This window comes from Elephantulus edwardii, unplaced genomic scaffold, assembly GCF_000299155.1.
Source record: "Elephantulus edwardii isolate Elephantulus edwardi_28Jun2011 unplaced genomic scaffold, EleEdw1.0 scaffold00405, whole genome shotgun sequence".
NCBI lineage: Eukaryota > Metazoa > Chordata > Mammalia > Macroscelidea > Macroscelididae > Elephantulus > Elephantulus edwardii.
In genome coordinates, this window is record NW_006400155.1 from 742251 (window position 1) to 761447 (window position 19197).

At 45.6% G+C, this 19197-nt stretch overlaps 1 protein-coding gene and 1 pseudogene across 1 annotated transcript in view; one reads left to right on the forward strand and one right to left on the reverse strand.

Moving 5' to 3' along the window:
- Positions 1-880: 880 nt before the first annotated feature.
- LOC102846386 lies at positions 881-2236 on the forward strand (annotated as a pseudogene).
- Positions 2237-7548: 5312 nt separating this feature from the next.
- DFNA5 (deafness, autosomal dominant 5) overlaps positions 7549-19197 on the reverse strand; it is a 71821-nt gene continuing 60172 nt past the window's right edge. Inside the window, exons 8-10 of the mRNA XM_006902397.1 lie at positions 18269-18467; positions 12938-13011; positions 7549-7782 (exon numbers count right to left, since the gene is read on the reverse strand). Coding sequence (XP_006902459.1) covers positions 7549-7782; positions 12938-13011; positions 18269-18467 — 507 coding nt within the window. The remainder of the gene's footprint in view (positions 7783-12937; positions 13012-18268; positions 18468-19197) is intronic.

A 19197-nucleotide genomic window follows, 5' to 3' on the forward strand; every position in this document is an offset into this window, starting at 1 on the left:
TATACATATATCTACTTGGATGTCATTTATGGTCTCTTTAGGGTATATTCCCAGTAATGGAATTGCTGGGTCAAATGGTATCTTTATTTGCAACTGTGGCATTGTTTTTTAAAGACATGGTGCCCCGGGTTCTGTTGTAGACAAATGAGTGCAAACGAAGGTGGCATCGTCTTTGCGTTTTCTGGAGTTCTCTGAGAACTTATGTTAACATCGGTTTGGAATTTTTCTTTCCTTTTTTTTCTGGTATATATTTACATAGAACACAAATGCATGCGCTGAATCTCTAGTCTGTAAAGTAATTCTAGAAGAAAATTACCCCCCCCCCATGGAGGGCAAAGTGTGTTAATCTAAAAAATCAAACCTGAACAAACTGCTAAAATAAGTTTCTAATGATAAACTTGAACATTAACTGCTACAACTTTCAAGTTATTATATTCCTGGTTCCTGTATAAAAGAATTCATCCTGCTGTCCTTATATAAATGAAATTTCTCCCTCAGTGCAATTAAGTATCAACTTTTTTAGAAAGTGTCTCTATAAATCCTTTCGTTTCACATCCTTTGATGTTGTCAAAAAAAAATATTGAAATGTTCAATCTGTGAGGTTAAATATATCCTGGTAGCATATTTTTGTATATATAAAAAATAAATATTTAATATTGGGGAAAATGTCATGTTTCTTTTGCAAGTAGAACAGTTTAGAGAGAATCAAATAAAGAGAACATCAGATTCATTTTGGTAATGATTTAAGTGCTAAAAAGCTTCTAATGTCTTATAATTTTCCCCAGTAAAATTTTAAAAATGGGCCTAAGAGTCATGCTGTAAGAAGCAACAACCTCCCTCTCCTTCTCCATTTTCTCCTTGGAACTGGGAAGCAGCAACCATGTGTGAATGCTTCTCCATCCACGTTGGTCAGGCCCGTGTCCAGACTGGCAATGCCTGCTGGGAGCTCTACTGCCTGGAGCACGACTCCCAGGCTGATGGCCAGAGGCCAAGTGACAAGACCACTAGGGAAGGAGGGACTCCTTCAACACCTTCTTCAGTGAGACTGGTGTTGGCAAGCATGTGCCCAGGGCGGTGCTTATAGACCTGGAACCCACTGTCATTGATGAAGTTCGCACTGGCACCTACCGCCAGCTCTTCCACCCTGAGCAACTCATCACAGGCAAGGAGGATGCTGCCAACAACTATGCCCATGGGCACTACACCATCAGCAAGGAGATCATTGACTTGGTTCTGGACCAGATTAGAAAACTGGCTGACCAGTGCACAGGTCTCCAGGGCTTTCTGGTTTTCCACTGCTCTGGTAGGGGAACCAGTTCTGGCTTCACATTCCTGCTGATGGGAGCGCCTATCTGTTTATTATGGCAAAAAGTCCAAACTGGAGTTCTCCATTTGCCCAGCCCCCCAGGTTTCCACAGCTGTGGTCGAGCCCTACAACTCCATTCTCACCACTCACACCACCCTGGAGCACTCAGATTGTGCCTTCACGGTAGACAATGAGGCCATCTGTGACATCTGCCGCAGAAACCTTGATATTGAACGCCCAACCTACACTAACCTGAATAGGTTAATAGGTCAAATTGTGTCCTCTATCACTGCTTCCCTCAGATTTGATGGTGCCCTGAATATCGATCTGACAGAATTCCAGACCAACCTGGTGCCCTATCCCCGCATCCACTTCCCTCTGGCCACATACGCCCCTGTTATCTCTGCTGAGAAAGCTTACCATGAACAACTTTCTGTACCAGAGATTACCAATGCTTGCTTTGAGCCAGCCAACCAGATGGTGAAATGTGACCCTCGCCATGGTAAATATATGGCTTTCTGTCTGTTGTACTGTGGTGATGTGGTTCCCAAAGATGTCAGTGCTGCTATTGCCACCATCAAGACCAAATGCAGCATCCAGTTTGTGGATTGGTGCCCCACTGGCTTCAAGGTTGGTATTAATTACCAACCTCCCACCGTGGTGCCTGATGGAGACCTGGCCAAGGTGCAGCGAGCTGTGTGCATGCTGAACTACACCACGGCCATTGCTGAGGCCTGGGCTTGCCTGGACCACAAGTTGGATCTGATGTATGCCAAGCGTGCCTTTGTTCACTGGTACGTGGGTGAAGGGATGGAGGAAGGAGAGTTTTTGGAGGTCCGTGAGGATATGGCTGCCCTTGAGAAGGATTATGAGGAGGTGGGTGTGGATTCTGTTGAAGGAGAGGGCGAGGAAGAAGGAGAAAAATACTAAAGTTAAAATGTCACAAAGGTGCTGCTTTTGCAGGGAAGCCTATTTTAAACATTGAAAAGTTGTGGTCTGATCAGTTCATTTTTATGCAGCAGTGTATACATTCATATACAACTATTGACCTGTGCTTTAAAACATGAATGTTTTGTCACAGACCCAAGCTGTCCATTTCTCTGATGGGTTTTGAATAAAGTATTCCCTGTCTTTAAAAAAAAAAAATTTAAAATGCCTTTTCCACCTGGCTCTATCCTTTAACAAGGAAATCCTAAGATTAGAACTTCTTTTCTAAACCAAGGAACTGTCAGAAGACAAGCTCAAAGTATGGAAAAATGGGGAAGATATTTGAGCCGAGACTCAAGAAGAGGTCCCTGTGCTTCAATAGCATGCAGGTGGCTACTTCAGCTGGGCAGCAAAGAGAGAAACTCACCCTGAGGTTACAGTGGGCAAGGGAGGCGGACCCCACCTGCTGGCCCTGGCAGCTTTGGGGGCAATTTGAAGATATGGCAGCCCACATCTTCAGTGTTTTCCCCTAAGATGGTTTCCAAGATCCATGTCTCGTGCTTCAGAAAATGCTAGTGCTGTTTATTTCTGGGGGTTTTTTAAATGTCATTCTTCCATTTTAAATACTAGTCTCATTTTTTCTGCAGTAGTATATTTCAACACGTATGTCTATTCTGACAGTCCTGTTGGTCACAAATCTGACACAGTTCTCCCTGGTAAGGACCCAGGGGCTGCCTGAGTGCTTAACTGGAGGCCTGGGGGAGATTCTGGCTCATGTAGGCTGTTGTCAGAATCCAGTCCTGTGGTGGGAGGACTGACTGACATAGCCCTTTCCTTGCTGGCTAAGGAGGGTTTGCACATCACACTGGCTGCCCACGTTCCTTGGCACATGGTGCCCTCATATTCAAGACCAAGACCAATGGGTGGGACCCTTGCCACATCTCTGTCCTGTCTTCCTTCCCTTAGACCACATCTCTCTCATTCTTCCACCCACCTTCTCCTAAGGGGGCTCTGGTGGCCTAGTGGTAAGAAACTGTGCTGCAATCCCAAAGGCACGCAGTTCAAATCAACCAGCTTCTCAGCAAAAGGCTGCATAGTCTCCTCCCTTGTGATTTACTGTTTCTGAAAATCCTCTAGAGGGTCAACTATGGGTCGGATCTCACTCGATGACAACAACCACCACCTTCTACTAAGAGAAAAATCTCCATAACCTTGAAAACATCTGCAGAATCCTATTTTGCCTATAACATTCACAGGACTGGGGATTGGGACATAAACATCTTTGAGGGGCATTCTTGGGCCCATCACAGACACTAATGCCATGACTGATAGTCCCTGCTGTCCATTTATGGACCAGGCGTGGTCTGTTTTCAGGAATGAAATGCTCGAAGTTAAAAGTGATGGTTGAAGAAAGAAACCTTTTGGAGCCCCTGTCTCACCCCCAGCACGACCACAGGCACCACAGCCCACTAGGTGTCTGCTAAGCCCAGCAGTGACTGAGAGCCAGGAACTGAGCTACACCTGGTCAACAGCGGATTTTTAAAATACAAATCAGCATGACAACTTGAGACATCTCGTCTTAGGCCAATATGAAGTAGCCAAACTCTTGTTGTTTTTGCCTGTTAAAAATGACCTGAACCTCCCTCAGTAGCTAGAATAGTGCCTTTTCTTTCTCCCTGAAGCCTATAGGTTTTGTTTCATTTAGAGGATGATGCATATTACACTCAATTGGAAGAAAAGAGTAAAATGTACCCCCTCTGGCCTTTACTCTCTTTCTAACCCAGAGTAACCACTGCTATGTTGCACGTGAGCTCTTAACTGAGATAGCCCATGGTTTATAGAAGGGCCAACTACATCATCCACCCCTGGGGTTCCAATGTGGCTCTGCCCCATCTCTAGGTGCTGGCTCTTGTATAAACAGGGAAGTCCCTCAGTGACATATTGCCTTGCTGAATGGTTACGATGTGTCCTGGAGGACAGTAGAAAGCTTTTGTCTCTCTGGGCTTCTGTATAATGAGCTAAGGCTTGTAAGCATATCTACTAGTCACTGTGTGTTACTGAGAAGGTGTAATTCTAGAGATCAGGTAGGAAGGTAAATATTTGCTCCCATGACTTATCCACTTATCCTACCATCAGAACCCAATGGGATATATGAGTCCCACATAATATTTATCAAAATCCCACACACTTTATGACATTTTTAAGAAATTCTCAGTGATTTAGCTTGCATCCCATTATCAAAACCCCAAAATCATATAACCAAACCAATAATTTGGTAATGAAAGGAAAAACATATTATCCTCATTTGTCAATAAATGTGTCATTCTAGATTTTTTTAACATATAAAAACAAAGGATATTCACATTACACATTAGAGTTGAAGGGTTTTTTTTATTCTTATTTCAGGAAAACAGACAAAAAGACAGTTCCAGTGCCACCATCCTATCACAATTGTCGTCATGTTTACGTGTTCATTTCCAATCTTGGGGCATACAGTACTTCTTTGTATACAATTGCCAATGAAATGTATAACTTTGTGTCCTTTTTTTAGGGACTTACACACATATTGTGATATACAGAGACAAGCTCTGGTGATCTAGTGGTAAGGAGTTGTGCTGCCAACCCAAAGGTATGAGGTTTGAAACCACTGACTGCTCTGTGGAAAGGGGGAGGGGCTAGTCCTCTCTCCTGTGCAATTCCCAGCCTCAGAAAACCTGCTGGAGGGTCACCTGCTTGACAGCACATAACAATAACATATATGTACGCATGTGTGTATACAACAAAACATTTGCTATTTCAACATCCTTTTCTTAGAACACTCGGTGAACATGCGGTCAGCACTGTGCATTTCTAAAATCTCCACCAACCTTAACAGAGAGTGTCATCTTTAATGGAGGTGAGGAAAGGGTTGGCAGCTTCATCGCTTCCTGGCCATCGAAGGGCAGGAAGGAGCACGTGGACAGTGCAGAGGTGACCTACGTCTTGTCCAACAACACCTCCTGCCCACACTGCCTCCTCATCACCAAATGGAGCAAATTTTAACTCCAGGTCCTCACTCCTTTTTTTTTAATTGATATTTTAATGAAAGTTTTTAGAGAACTTGGATTTTCATTCATTCATTGTTGCACATTTTCCTCCCTGCCCATCGCCCCCCTCCCCCTTCACCCTCCAGTTCACTTTTTTCTTTGGGGGAAAAAAAATTCTTTCATTGTCCAATTCCTCACTACTTTTAACTAAGGGAAGGATGTGGCTTCAGGTCCTGAAGGGCATTAGCAGATCCTGCCAATGGGATCAGGGGCACCATGGCAATGGTCCAGGCAGAATGCCAAAACAGAATAAAAATCAAATGCAGACAGTTCAAAGTGTCCTTTAATATCTTATGTTAGCTATGAGTCACCTGCGACTCGAAAGCACTTAACAACAACAAGTTCCCAGAATGTATTAGCAAATGAATATATTGTCAATACAGCAGTAGTACATTCATCAAAGAATTTTAAAAAGTGTTGCCAACTCTGACCTGTGGACATAGGACAGAGCCTCACAGCATTTCCAGGGCAAACAGCTTCATTCCTCTCCCACTGTCTGGTGGGATCGAACTGTAGACTTTTCAATTAGCAGCTAAGTGTTTAACCACTGCACCACTAGGGTTCCTCTTTCAAAGAACAGTGAGGTAAAATAAATGCATTCACCCAGAACCCTGAGCTACAGTGGCTTGCTACTAGAATTTCCCCCCAGGATAATCTTATTTAGTAGAGTAATACCTGTACTCTGATGACTTTTCTACTTTATTTTTCAATCCCTATATAGCATAGACGTTAAATCATTCTTCCAAGAGGATAAATTACCCTCTTAGAGCAATCACGATATAAAATGAATCTTTAGATCCAAGTGTCAAGTCTCCTTGGCATTATACATGTTAAAATGCTGTTACAAAGTTTTGTATAACAGCAAGTAGAAAATCTTAAAATGTGTTTTTCCATTTATTCAGGGGAAAGAAAAATCTGACTAAACCTTAGCTGAGTATTCTCAGTCCTCCTTTGATTTTCTATTACCTTGGGCTCTTTAGGAAATGATTAGTGCATTTGTCAGATAACCAGAAGGTTGGAGGTTTGACTCTACCCAGAGGCACTTTGAATGAAAGGCATGACAGATACTCCCAATATCAGGCACTTGAGAGAAAGGCTATTCAGCACCATTGTGCTCAGACATGGAGCTGTCACGAGTGGAAACTCTCTGGACAGTGTCTGGTTTGTCCTTCGGACGCTGAAATTTAACTTAGACATTGAGTCACCAGCAGCAATGGGAAAGAAGAGCTGTTTAAAAGCCCCTAGTGTTAAAATTGAGGTCATTCACAGTGTACCGCTTATTAAACCATTTTAAATACATTTCATCAATCAACTTTTAATAAATAACTGAATTTGCTATTGCAAAGTAGCATCTTCATGATTGTAGGAAAAACACCCAAGTTTAATAAATATGTATTGCTAATGTATTATTATATGAGGTACGGTACATAGGTTGTTGTTATTTTAAGTGCTGTTGAGTTGTAGACAACTCATAGTGACCCTATGAAGGAAAGACCTGAACACTTGTATAACTTTCATCGTTTCTCCAAGTTCATAAGGTTTCCAGAGGCAAGCTATTTTGGAAGTGGATGCCACTCCTGCTTCCAAGCTTGTTTTAATCGGGAAGCTCCACCAAACACTGTCCACCATGGGTAACTGTTGTCACATACGACACATCAGTGTCACAGTGTTCAGCATCAGAACAATCACCTCTGTACAGCAAATGGACAGACCAGTGCTATACTACTTAGAAGAATGTTTGATTGAAAACAATTAAAACCAGGCCGAAGGGTCGCAGGCCTGAGGGCCCATATGCCTTTTTAGAGATGAGGCCAAATCCAATTCACTCACACCCAAGTGAGAGCAAGCATGCCACACCCAGAAAGCACACTTTTGCAGAATCTGGCTGGCTCCACTCATCTTCCCAGACTGAAAAGCTGTCCTAGACAGGCGACCAAATGCCTTTTTCAAGACAAGATATATAGTCACGGGATATTTGAACTCTTTTCCAACACCAGATTATCCTATGGAGCGCCAAGAGAACAAATAAATATGTTTCAAATGAAATGCAACCAGGGCGCTCCTTGAAAGCGAGCATAGCTAAGCTCCACCTCACAAACTTTGGGCACAAGTATATCAGGCACAAGTATACGGCAGGGCTGGCATGGGGAGGACAAGGTTCAGGTCTTCTCTTCACAGGATTGCTATGAGTTGACTCGATAGCAGTAACAACAGTGAGGTATTATGGCATTACTTTTGGGGGCTGCCTAAAGCGCACAGCCCACTGAGGGTGCGGCAGAGACTCAGGGGGGAATCGCGGCGCTCCTTCGGCATGACGATGTGCACAGACGATGGCAGTTTCTCCAGCGTGATGTGAGCCAGGCCAAACAGACGCTGCACAATCTTAAAGTTTTCTGCATCCTTCAGAGGAGCCAAGGTTGGGTCTTCAAGATCAGACAACCCATCATCAGTCATGGTGCGGAGCTGAAATTACACATTTAGATGAGTTCATTTAAAAAAAAAAACGTTTAAAAAATCCACGTAGTTGGACAGTTATGCAAAAAAAAGGGGGGGAGAATCCTGACAAAACCAAAAATAGTTTCAATCTCCCTGTAACATCAGGAAAAATCCATAAGATGTGTGATGAGATGTAGAAAGACCTTGACCCAGATCGAGGGCTCACCTTGATTTTACCCCACTTACCTAGAGTTCTCCTCATTTATGAATGGAAAAGGTAACAAAGGAAAGAAATGGGACCTCTACCCTCTAACTTTTTGACTGAAGCCAATAACTCTAGCACAGCAGAAGGGCCAGGGTGGTACCAAGGGGAAAGTAGGATTTCTTTCTTTTTAAAATTTTAATGGCCATATTTGAAATCTCCTATAATGGACTTTTCAAATGTAGGTACCATATGTTTGTTATGTACTACAGAGTTGGAACTGACTCATAGCTGCCCTCCAGCATGTTTCAGAGTCTACAAATCATATGGCAGGAGATGGCCCATCTGTCTCCCACAGAGCAGCTGGTAGCTTTGAACTGTGTACCTTTGGGTTAGCAGCACAACTCCCCTGACAACCTGCTGAAGGGTCAGCTAGGAGTCAGTTCCAACTTGACCACATACAACCACTACCACAACATTCTTCAGTAAATACAAGTTTAGCAGATTTGATCTTGTAAAAGCCATTGAGAACAAATGATATGACCTATATTGAAAAGTCCAGGAGGCAGGAAGGAGTGCGAAATGATGCGTGGAAATGAGAAACACAGGGACAAGGAGGGAAGAGTGTTGTTTCAATGAAGGGATTGCAGTCAATGGCATGGATTAAAGAGTATATGAATTGTTGAATGGAAAACCGACTATTCTGTAAACTTTCACCTAAATTATAATAAAAAGTTTTAAAAAATGAGCAGCAAAGTATGCCTACAAAACATGGATGAATATTAACTAGGTTTGAAGGAAATTCCAAAAGAAGAACTTCAGCAATGATCCGAGCTATGACAGACCTTCAGGAAGTAATATACACCTTGCCCAGGTGACTCAAGGAGCACTCAGAAAAGTGCTTGTGTATCTGTGAGTCAAAGCCAGGCTTTGAATCCATACCTCACACATTTACCAACTACAGCTCGCAGCATAACCACAGGCTCAGCCATCACCATTTGGCTCCACCTGTAAACCACGACTGTGCTGTAGAAGGGAGATCAGGCTGCTTCATAAGCAGAGTTCACGTCCTGGTGATGATGGCAGAATGAGCTCCGCTGGCACAGAAGCATGGTTGGCATCTCCACAGTCTCGCTGGGATGTACCCAGCATCATCTAAATATTCTTTCTCTAACCATCTGACAGCCCCTTGTGCCTACAGCCTCTTTTGGCACTTCTGGTAACCTGAAGGGAGCTCTGGTAGCATAGATGTAACATAGCAGGTTGCTAACCAAAAGGTCTGCAGTCTGAATCCACCAGCTACTCCAAGGGAGAAAGATGGACAGTCTCCTCCCAAAAAGATTCACAGCCATGGAAATGTGATGGATGGTCCCTAAGACTCAGCCTCAACATGAGGGCACTGAGATCTGGTTTGGAAGGAAGATTGAAGCAGCCATGGTGGTACAGTGGTTAAGTGCTCAGCTGCTAACTGAACAACTGGCCCAGCTCAAAACCAGCCAGCAGATTTGTGGGAAAATCTGGCAATCTACTTCCGTAAAGGCTACAGCCACAAAACTCCCATGAGGCAGCTCTGCTCTGCCACATGGAGTCCCCATGAGGAGGAATCAGCCTGGTGGCACTGAGATTGACACCACTGATGATGTTAACTCACCTTGTCAGGGGTGATGCTGTATGTGACAGTTTTACCAAAAGGCCTTAAAAAAAAAAACAACCCTCCTTCAATGTTACTCTGACCACCAGACAAGAGGAGAATGGAGGTAGATTTTGTGCCCTGTTCTAAGTCAATCTCCATGTAACAGTTGATAATCAAGTCCCTCCAGGAAGAAAGATCCTCCTCCCAGCCTTGAGAAGAGCTGTTAACAGTATCTGATGGAAGATTACATGCAGATACCAGGCAGGTCTTTAAGGATGTTCTTTCTGACCAGGCTTATTGATCTGACAGAACCTGGAGGAACCCAAGACTAAGGCCTCTATTCACCCTCAAGCATGCACTTGAAATCACTGTCACTCAGCTCTGAGCCAAACCATAGACAGGTGGACAGAGAGGCATGCACACCTCAGGCCCACTCAACCACACAAGATAAAAAGGCAACATTTGCCCAGGGCTATGCTGCTCCTGGGAGAATGAGGGGCAATAATCAACTCCAGTACCTGTGATAACCTGATTTACTGCTTTGGAAACTCCCCTTGGAGGGTTAGCTACAGGTTGATTCCGACTCAATGGTACACAACAACACACAAAGCTCAGAAGGCAGGAAGCGATAAGAAGGAAGGAAAAATGGAGGCAAGATACACTGGGAGGAAGTGGGAAGATGATGTGACAATGCAGTGACTGCCATCGACGTCATAAAACAATGTGTATGAATTGCTGGATGGAAAATAAGTTTGCTCTGTAACTTTCACTCAAGTCATAATAAAAAGTAACTAAAAAAGAAATCTCGTTCGCTGGTGTGAAGCACCAACTATCGCTAGGTGGGAATATAAACCACTTGCCACTGAGGCAACTCCAACCTGCAGCAGCATGTGCGTGGAGTACAGCTGTTTCACACAGCTGTCAAGGCTGGGACTTCAGGAAGCAGATCACCAGGCCTTATTTCAAGCAACCTCGGGGTGGGCTCAAACTACCAACCTTTCTGTTAACATCGCTGTCTCTATCTGTGTCTGTCTCTTTCTCACCCACCCCCCACCCTGCCCCTCTCTCTCAGCAACCTGGCCACCTGCTGGTGGATTCGAACTCTGAGTATGCTTTCCTGGCTCACCTTTGAACTCCAACTAACGCAAAATTTAGAGGCAACACAAAGATAAAATCACAGAGCTGCTGCTGATGAGCAGGAAGATGACAACCAAATGTGAGAGTGCTGGGGGAGGTCAGCCGCTTTGGAAGCGTGCTCACTTTGTACATTTCCCGATGCACTTGAAGACTCTGAATGCATGGTAAATGCTGAGCACTCAGCAGCTGCAAAGTCTGGACAGGAGAAGCAGAGCTGTGGTCTTGCTCATCAAGACATGCAATTAGGCTAATGATCCGTATTGTTTCCACAAGGAGGAAGCCACCACCATTCACCCTCAGGCAGCAGCAGAGCGCAGACACTGACATCGTTTTCAAGCTGTTGAGCTCAGTGAACAAGAAAGCAAAGCAAGCAGCACTCCTTTGGGCCGGAGGAATCTGGTTTCAGTGGTGAGTGATGTTTAAACCGCTCCCTGGAATGATGCCTTGCTGCCTGGCATCCACTCTTCCAGGTGGCTCCCTTCCACGCTCCCTGCCACACAGGGAGTACCAGTGGCACCAACCAGTGTTCAATGTGCCCTCTCTCCCTCTCCCTTTCTATCTCTACTCTTAAGTTGGCATCAAGTGACAGCTGACTTGGGGGGCTGTTCCAAGGCTTTAAGTGGCACAGAAGGAGAGCACCCATCTTTTTAGCTCAGAGCCCCTGGTGGATTTGAACCATCAGAGAGGTGTGGCCTTTGCGTTAGTGGCACAACTTCCTATGGATTATGCCACCAGAGCTCCTTCAAGGTGCCCACAGGAAATGCATAATAAATTCTAGGGCCTTGTCAGTGTCATCTGGTGTTCCTGGGTGGTACAAACAGTGAGCATGGTCAATGGCTAACTGAAAGGTTAGAAACCCAAGTCCATCCAGGCACCTCGGAAGAAAGACCTGGTGATCTACTTCTCCAACTATCAGCCACAGAACACCGTGTGGAGCACAGCTCTACCCTAGTACATGTGAAACCAACAAGGGTAGCCGCTTTGCAGGTCTGAGCACAGAGCCAGGAGCCGTGTTCCTGGGCTCTTAATCACTGGATCTTAAATTGATGAGTGATCTCAGGGCACCCTCCAGAAGATTCTTTTTATTAATCACCCAATTTGTAACTTAAAAAGGAAAACTTAACCTTGACCCTCTGGAGCTAAGCTCATCACTAACTCTCGATCTTGTGATGGCATTTCCCGAGGGCACTAAGCTAATGATACTTTTAGCAGAGAATGAAAAATGCTGATCGGGTCTCTTTGTGAATTTCATGCATAGTAGAATCAGACTGGTCTCTACCCTGAACTGTTATTGCTGAGAATGTGGTGCCAAATCCCTTCCTTGCAAATGTTACAAGACTTTCCTTGGTCATGAGTCTTTCCAAACTATGGGGAAACACGGGATTTGGAACATGAAGTCCTGGCTGTTTAACACACTCTCAAAGTCTTTCTCTCTGGACCTCAGTCTCTGGGGCATGTGTGTGCAGGTGTGTGTATGTGTGTGTCCAAGCAGGGTTAATATTCCTAACTGTTTAGCTTATTTCCAAGGAGCCTGGATAGCACAAGTGATTTGCGATTGACTGATAAACTGAAGATTGATGGTTCAAAACAACGCAGCAACTCCATGGAAGAAAGATCTGCTGATCTATTCCCTCAAAGGTCACACCAAGAAAACCCTATGTTCCCTGCTCTATGCCACACGAAGTCCCAATTCGCTAACATCAAAGAAAGACAACCAACTTGGGTTTTTTAAAAGTGATTTTTAAGAGGAAGAAACTCTGATGGCTCACTGACTATGTCCTCAACTGCTAACTGAAAGGTCTGTGGTTCAAACCCATGAGCTAATCTGTGGGAGAAAGATGTGTGGCATTCTGCTTCCATAAAGACTCCCAGTTTTAGGGAATCCTGTGGGACAGGTCTCTTCTTATCCAGGGTCGCTAAGAGTCATAATCAATTCAACGGCAGAAAGCAAGAAAGTAATCTGTTTAAGACAAGTCATACTTACAGATAAGTAATATTAAAAAAAAAATTAAGGGAGACGTTTGCTTTTTTAAAATTTTTCTTTTCCTACTATGCCCTGTGGGGTCTCTAAGAGTTGGAATCTATTTGATAGCTGTGAGTTTATCGGGAAGTGCTGTCAGGGTGGGAAAGCCTCACCGTGTCTGTCAGTGGGCAGGCCTCAGCCTCCTCACTGCCCCGCTCCTGCCCACACCCATCTGGAAGATTCTTACCACGTGGCACAGTGTGGGAACAATCTGGAGCTTCCAGCAAGTGTCCAGCAGACTGATTGCGCCGACTGGGATTTCTGCAGGGGATAGAAATCATAGTCATTTAAAACAACAAGTGCCTAGGAATAGAGCCCACCGTAGGATTACACCTAATCTATGGATTAGTTCTTTGCCCCAGCCTGACGGAGCATGTGCTCAATAAATAATGAATGAATGAATGAGCTAAATAGGCAGCTAAGGCCTTTGGACACCAGCAGCCTAGTATCCAGTTCCTTCACATCTGGAAGAAGAATGTTGCAGGTCCCCCTGGCTCCAGAAGGCTTGACCACATCCTGAGAAGGTGACTAGATGATCAGATCCTGCCTGATAAGGCCCAGAGCTGAGCCTTATATCACCTACTGGCAGGACCCTTGCCCCCAAATTCCTGAGCAAAGGACCATCCCCTCTAAATCTCCTTAACAGCCTCAATAAAAAGAAACTGCTTTTGTCTGTCCACACGCCATTCTAATCACTGCATGCAGTCATTCAGCGTCCCTCTCAAGTCCACTTAGTAAAGACCTGTTTGTTACTTGGGACCAACTTCCTTCTCTCTTTCAACTCTTTTTTCTATCTAACAATATTCAGTGTGCCAGCTGCAAACTGGACAGGTTCAGGGGCAGGAAAATCCATGTGAGAAAATGGAAAAGTCCTGAACCTTGAGGGTTGGATCCAAGGATCTATGTTTAAATCTCACTTGATATTGGAGAGAGTTCTAGTGGCTTAGTGTCAAAAAACTGCGCTGCAATCCCAAAGGTTCAAATCCACCTACTGCTCTGTGGTAGGAGGATGAGCGATCTCCTCCCATGTGATTTACTGCCTCTGAAAACCCACCGGAGGGTCGTCTACAGATCAGTTCCAACTCAATGGTATACAACAATATATTAGAGGGAACTCTGGTGGCTAAGTGGATAAAGGGGTTGTGCTGTCAACTCAAAAGACAGGTAGTTCAAGTTCACCAGCTACTCAGAGAGAGAAAGATGGACAGTCTCCTCCCATGTGATTTATAGGCTGAAACCCCGTTAAAGGATCGGCTATGAGTTGGTTCCCATTCAATAGCAATGAGCTGTAATGTTGTTATACATTAAATGTGTGATCAAGTACAGATCTCTGAGCCTCAGTTTCCTTATTTGATTTCTCATGGGTTTTGTTGGTTTGTTGTGTTTTTTTTTAAATGCCAGTGCATTATATAAACAATAAATGGTTCTATCAATGCTACCCATCCTTTGGGGAGGAAAATGCCTGACCAATGGTGTGGCACAACAGAACTCCTGAGCCAGGACAGTCCCAGAGCCCTGGGCCACCACCATCTACCTCAGTGCAGAGGGACGTGGCACCTGGGCTGTGTGAGGTGCTGCTGAGCCACAGGGGAGGGAAATGCAGGTCAGTGTTATTCAAAATGGGGTAAATCAGAAGCAATTCCTAAAAGGACCCCAATTCCCTTGGCGGGTATCAATAAGTCACCCTTTGAGCTTCAAAAGGCTAAAGAGAAAAGGAGTCAACTGCTGAGTCATTTGGCCCTGGGACTGCTCAGGAACTCACAAAGCCTCCTGCATTCATTAGCAATCTTATTTATAAAAGGAAGCAGCCAGCGACTGAGGCTATGACCCAGCAGAGTTCTATGAACGGATGGTGGCTTGTTCCCAAGAGAGGGTGCAGGCTGCCAGGAAGATGGGGATAACCTTGCCAAAGAGCACCCTAAAATTACATTCAAATGTTATATGTGCATTTTCGGACAGAGGAGGTCCACAGTTTTCAACAAATTCTCTGGCACAACCCCAAACCAGGCATAAAAGATGGAAAGTCTCTAATAGCCTGGTGTCGACAGTCATCTGAGGTGTGAAGTCCTGGCTGAGCCACTGAGAGGCACTTCACCTATCTGTGCACCTGTCGGCTGCTTAGGATTAGAACCAATGCTAGGGAGGAGGCAAGAGTGATATTATAGCCAGGAAGCAGATACCGACATACAGAGAAACTATGATGCATGAGTGATGTCAGAAGAAGTGGACACTTAAGACACATAAATGACATCAGAGACGCACTAAGCTTTGAACTCTCCATGGCTCATTGGCCTTCACTGGCTTAGGCTCCAGCCCCAAGGCCCACCCAGTAAAGGAGGCCATAAATAGAGCCTCACCTCTTGGATAAGGGGCCTTCATTCCATGTCTCCTTTCCAGGAGGGAGGTCTGTTCCTTTGGTGATGTAACTTTCTAATAAATTGTCCTTACTATTTTACCCTCATCATCTCCTTGTCTTTTTCTTCTCTTCGCTATGCTCTAATAAAAAGCTTTGGCCTACACTTTGGCTCCAAACACGAAAGTCTTCTCTGCCAAGCAACATTAAGATTGCTGTCCACTGTACTACCTTGCTGCTTGAATACCATTGCTTCTCTAGTCTCTTCCATGGGGTACAATTCTTTTGCCTGTGTAAGAAGGGCAAGCTAGGGCACTGGTTGCCCGATAACACCCTCACCCTTCAGAGGGCTCCCAAGTTCTGTGTAATCATCACAATCCCTAATCCACGTTACTCAGTTAATCCTCACTCACTAGAGAATGTATGGGGTCCATGGGTGGTGGAAATGGTTAAAAGCCTGCCTGCTAACCAAAAGGTTGGAGGTTCAAATCCATTCAGAAAGACCTAGGAGTCTATTTGGGAAAAATCAGCCATTGAAAACTCTCAGAGCACAGCTCTAGTCTGACACGCAGGAGGAACTGAAGGCCAGCTTCCTCATGAGCTCTAACCGACTTCATAGTAACTGGCTGGGTTTTGTTTTTATCGTAGGTACAGTGCCAGGTGCTTAGGCTATGGATTAAAAAGACAGCCTTCCCGAAAAAGAGCTTATTATCTAATGCTGCCACTTAACCCTGGAAGCTAGAGTGGCATCCATTTCCTAAACATCCACTTCCTAAACTCTATGAACTTTGATAAATGACGATAGTTATAGAAAAGGCTTCAGGCCTTTTGTTCAAAGGGTCACTATAAATCATGCTCGACTTGACAGCAATCAACTACAACAACAACCACTCAACTACGGAGTACTGGAGGCTTACTGGTAAGAAGCATTACTACCAACCAACCCAAAGACACCTGGTTCAAATACACCAGCGAAGGGAGCTCTGGTGGCCTAGTGGCAAGAAGCTGTGCTGCAATCACAAAGGCACACAGTTCGAATCCACTAGATGTTCTGTTGGAGAAGGAGGGGAAATCTCCTGTGCCAGTCGGATCTGATTCAACAGTACACCACCACCACAACAACGATAAAAATGCACCAGCGACTCCTCCAGGAAAAGATGGGCAATCTCCTCCAGTGTGATTTATTGCCTCTGGCAACCTGCTAGAGGATCAGCTGAGAGTTAGTTCTCAGTTGATGGTACATAAAAGCAACAAACCACTCAGTCCTGATTTTCTTGAGGGCAAGAACTGGATGTATGTCCTCAGAGCCTCGCAGGGCCTCAAACCCCATAAACATCCACTGCTGTCATGTGCATATCTATCCCACAGAGTTTCCAAGGCTGCACATTTACAGAAGCAAACCGCCACATCGCTGTCTCACTGAGGCGCTGCGAGGTTCAAACCACTGATCCTCTGGCTAGCAGCTGAGTGTTTTAACCACTGCACCGAAACTCCTCCAAATCCAGTCTAGGCTCCCGCAGTGGAGTGTGAACAGAAATGAGTGATTCCATGTGTTGCTTCTCATTTACAAATGAGGCTTTGAGAGTTCATGACTCGCACCTGCTCACAAAGTGGTGGAGCAGGCTTCGCACGCGCGCGCGCGTGTGTGTGTGTGTGTGTGTGTGTGTGTGTGTGTGTGTGTGTGTAAGGTCAGGTGCTGGGGCTGAAGCACTTGACCAGATAAAGCTGTTGTGGTTAATTAGAAACTCGGAAAGAAGACCCGAGAAGAGTCCATTTTCTGAGCCAGCATCTTCCCCAGATTCTAAGAGGCCTGGGGGCCTCGTCGTCGTGGCAGCAAAGTTCAACCCAGAAGAACCGAGGGCTCCTGAGGGCACAGAGGGGCGATGTGTAGCCAGAGTGGGTGTCTGTGTGACCTCCATGTACGTGAAAGGACCTGACTGTTCAGAGCACCAGGAAAGGGCAGCTTTGGTGTAGAAATCGGCTACAGAGGTTTTCAGCTGCATTTAAAGATCACACAATCCCTGTGCTTCCAGATTGGAAACAGCAAACATGTTTGATTTTTAGATGTCAGTGACAGAGATCATCTGTGAGGCTGTAGAGGCCATGAGGCCATTCAGCTCAGAGGAATAGATGGGGTGGATTTGCAGCTTGTGCTACTTATCTGACACCACTGATTCAGACGACTGCTCAAAATGTTTAAATGCTCAACGGATGATGGGGAAAGGCTTCTTAGAAGATGGAGAATCAGACCTGTGGATTCATGCCTGGCAGAATACCTGAACCAGTGAAGTTCCACCAGGCACTGTCTCATGTTCTGTCCCAGTCAACCAGTCAAAACATTCACTCCTGACAGTGGCACAAGAGAAGTACACATGTTCACCAAGTTACAAAGCTGAGGGAGACATTCTCTGAACAATCCTTTAAAACCCAAAAGGTACTCTCAGCTGAGGTGCTGGGAAGGACCCTGAATACCTCTGGAGCCTAGTGCCCTGACTCCTGCCACCTGCGCGGCCTGAGAGCTCCTTCTTCACAGCTTTACTTTCCTGAGAAGAAAGTGAAATCCTAGCTTCCTCACAGGGACATGACCACCTCCTGATGCCACAGGCTCAGGTGAGGTGAGCTCTGGGGCTGGGGCAGCCAGGTGGGAGGGAAGGAGCACATGACTGCCCAGCATGGGGGGAATTTTGTCACTGGAGTGAAGTTGTGGAGGGTGACTGCACTGTAGTGTGGGGCGAGTAGGTAAATTTGCAGAGGAGAGAATCCCTGGGGATCAAGTGACACAGAGGAATGCTGCTGCCACCAGCTCACCAGGTGGCACGTGTGAATCACAGCCTGTATTCTGAAGGTTATTTCCTGTGTGGGTGAGGGGGTGTGCCCGAGAGAACCCCTTCAGTGATGGGGAACAAGCACTCCCGGGATGGTGGAGGAGGCTCAGGGTGGGCAGAAAGGCCTCCTTCACGCCAAAGTCTTTTCTTTTTCCTGGTAAGTACATAACCCTCCTCAGCCTACCACTCAGTCAGTGTCCCCCGTGCTGCTGAGGGAAGGAACGATATGTACCAAATGTCCCACAATTACGATTATTTCCGTATTCCCGGAAGCCTGCACAGTAAGCAAAGCGATTTCCAAGCCTCCGCAGCCATTCCCTGCCTCGCCTTTTTTGCATACCTGCCAGTGCGCTGACCAACAAGTGGACTGCTGAAAAGAGCTTCTGCTGGCGGAGGGCCTCCTCCTGCTCCGGGCGCCCCTCCTTCAGGCTGCAACCCACCAGCTGCAGCAAAGTCTTGAGGTGCTGCTGCTGTGGGGGCTTCAGCTTCTCTATCACTGCCGGCGGCGGGGGCAAGAAGTTACTGGCCATTTCACCAAGCTGCAATAGGGAGGGAAGAGGGCAGCAGACTGTGAACCTCCATACAAGGTGAAGTGCACCCCCCTCCACACACCCACCCACTGCCATCATCACTACCAAGGGGGGGCACAATGGTTAAGTGCTTGGCAACTGACTAAAGGCTTGTGTTTTGAACCCACCCATTGGCTCCATGGGGCGGGGGGGAACCTGTCAATCTGCTCTGGTTAAGCCTCCAAACCCACCCTAAACCGCTGCTGATGCATAGAAAATCTCCATCCTGTTTTTGAGACTTTAAATCTTTACAAAAGGAGACTGCTCACCTTTCTACCTTTGGAGCAGCTGATGGATTCAAACCACAGACCTCTCAGTTAGCAGCCCTGTATGGTACCCTAATGTCACCAGGGCTCAGTCTAGGAAAATCATGCAGGGTTCATTTAATTCTGTCACCTGAAGTTACTATGAATTAGAATTGACAAGAGGGCATCTAATAACAAGGAAAGAAGACTTGAGCTCTTGAAATCACTCCTTTTTGAACAAATTATAGATAGTAAATCAATTAAGCCTGGCCCAGCAGGGAGGAGGAGGCATGCAGGGACTATTGGGAAGAACCTTCAGAATAGGGTTGAATATTGGGGCATTGTAGGAAGTAGGTACAAGGGATCACATGCAGAACATGAGGTGGTGGTCGACTGTCAGGGAGTTGGTCCAGACTCATGCAGAGAATGGAATATAAACAACCATCATGGCTGTA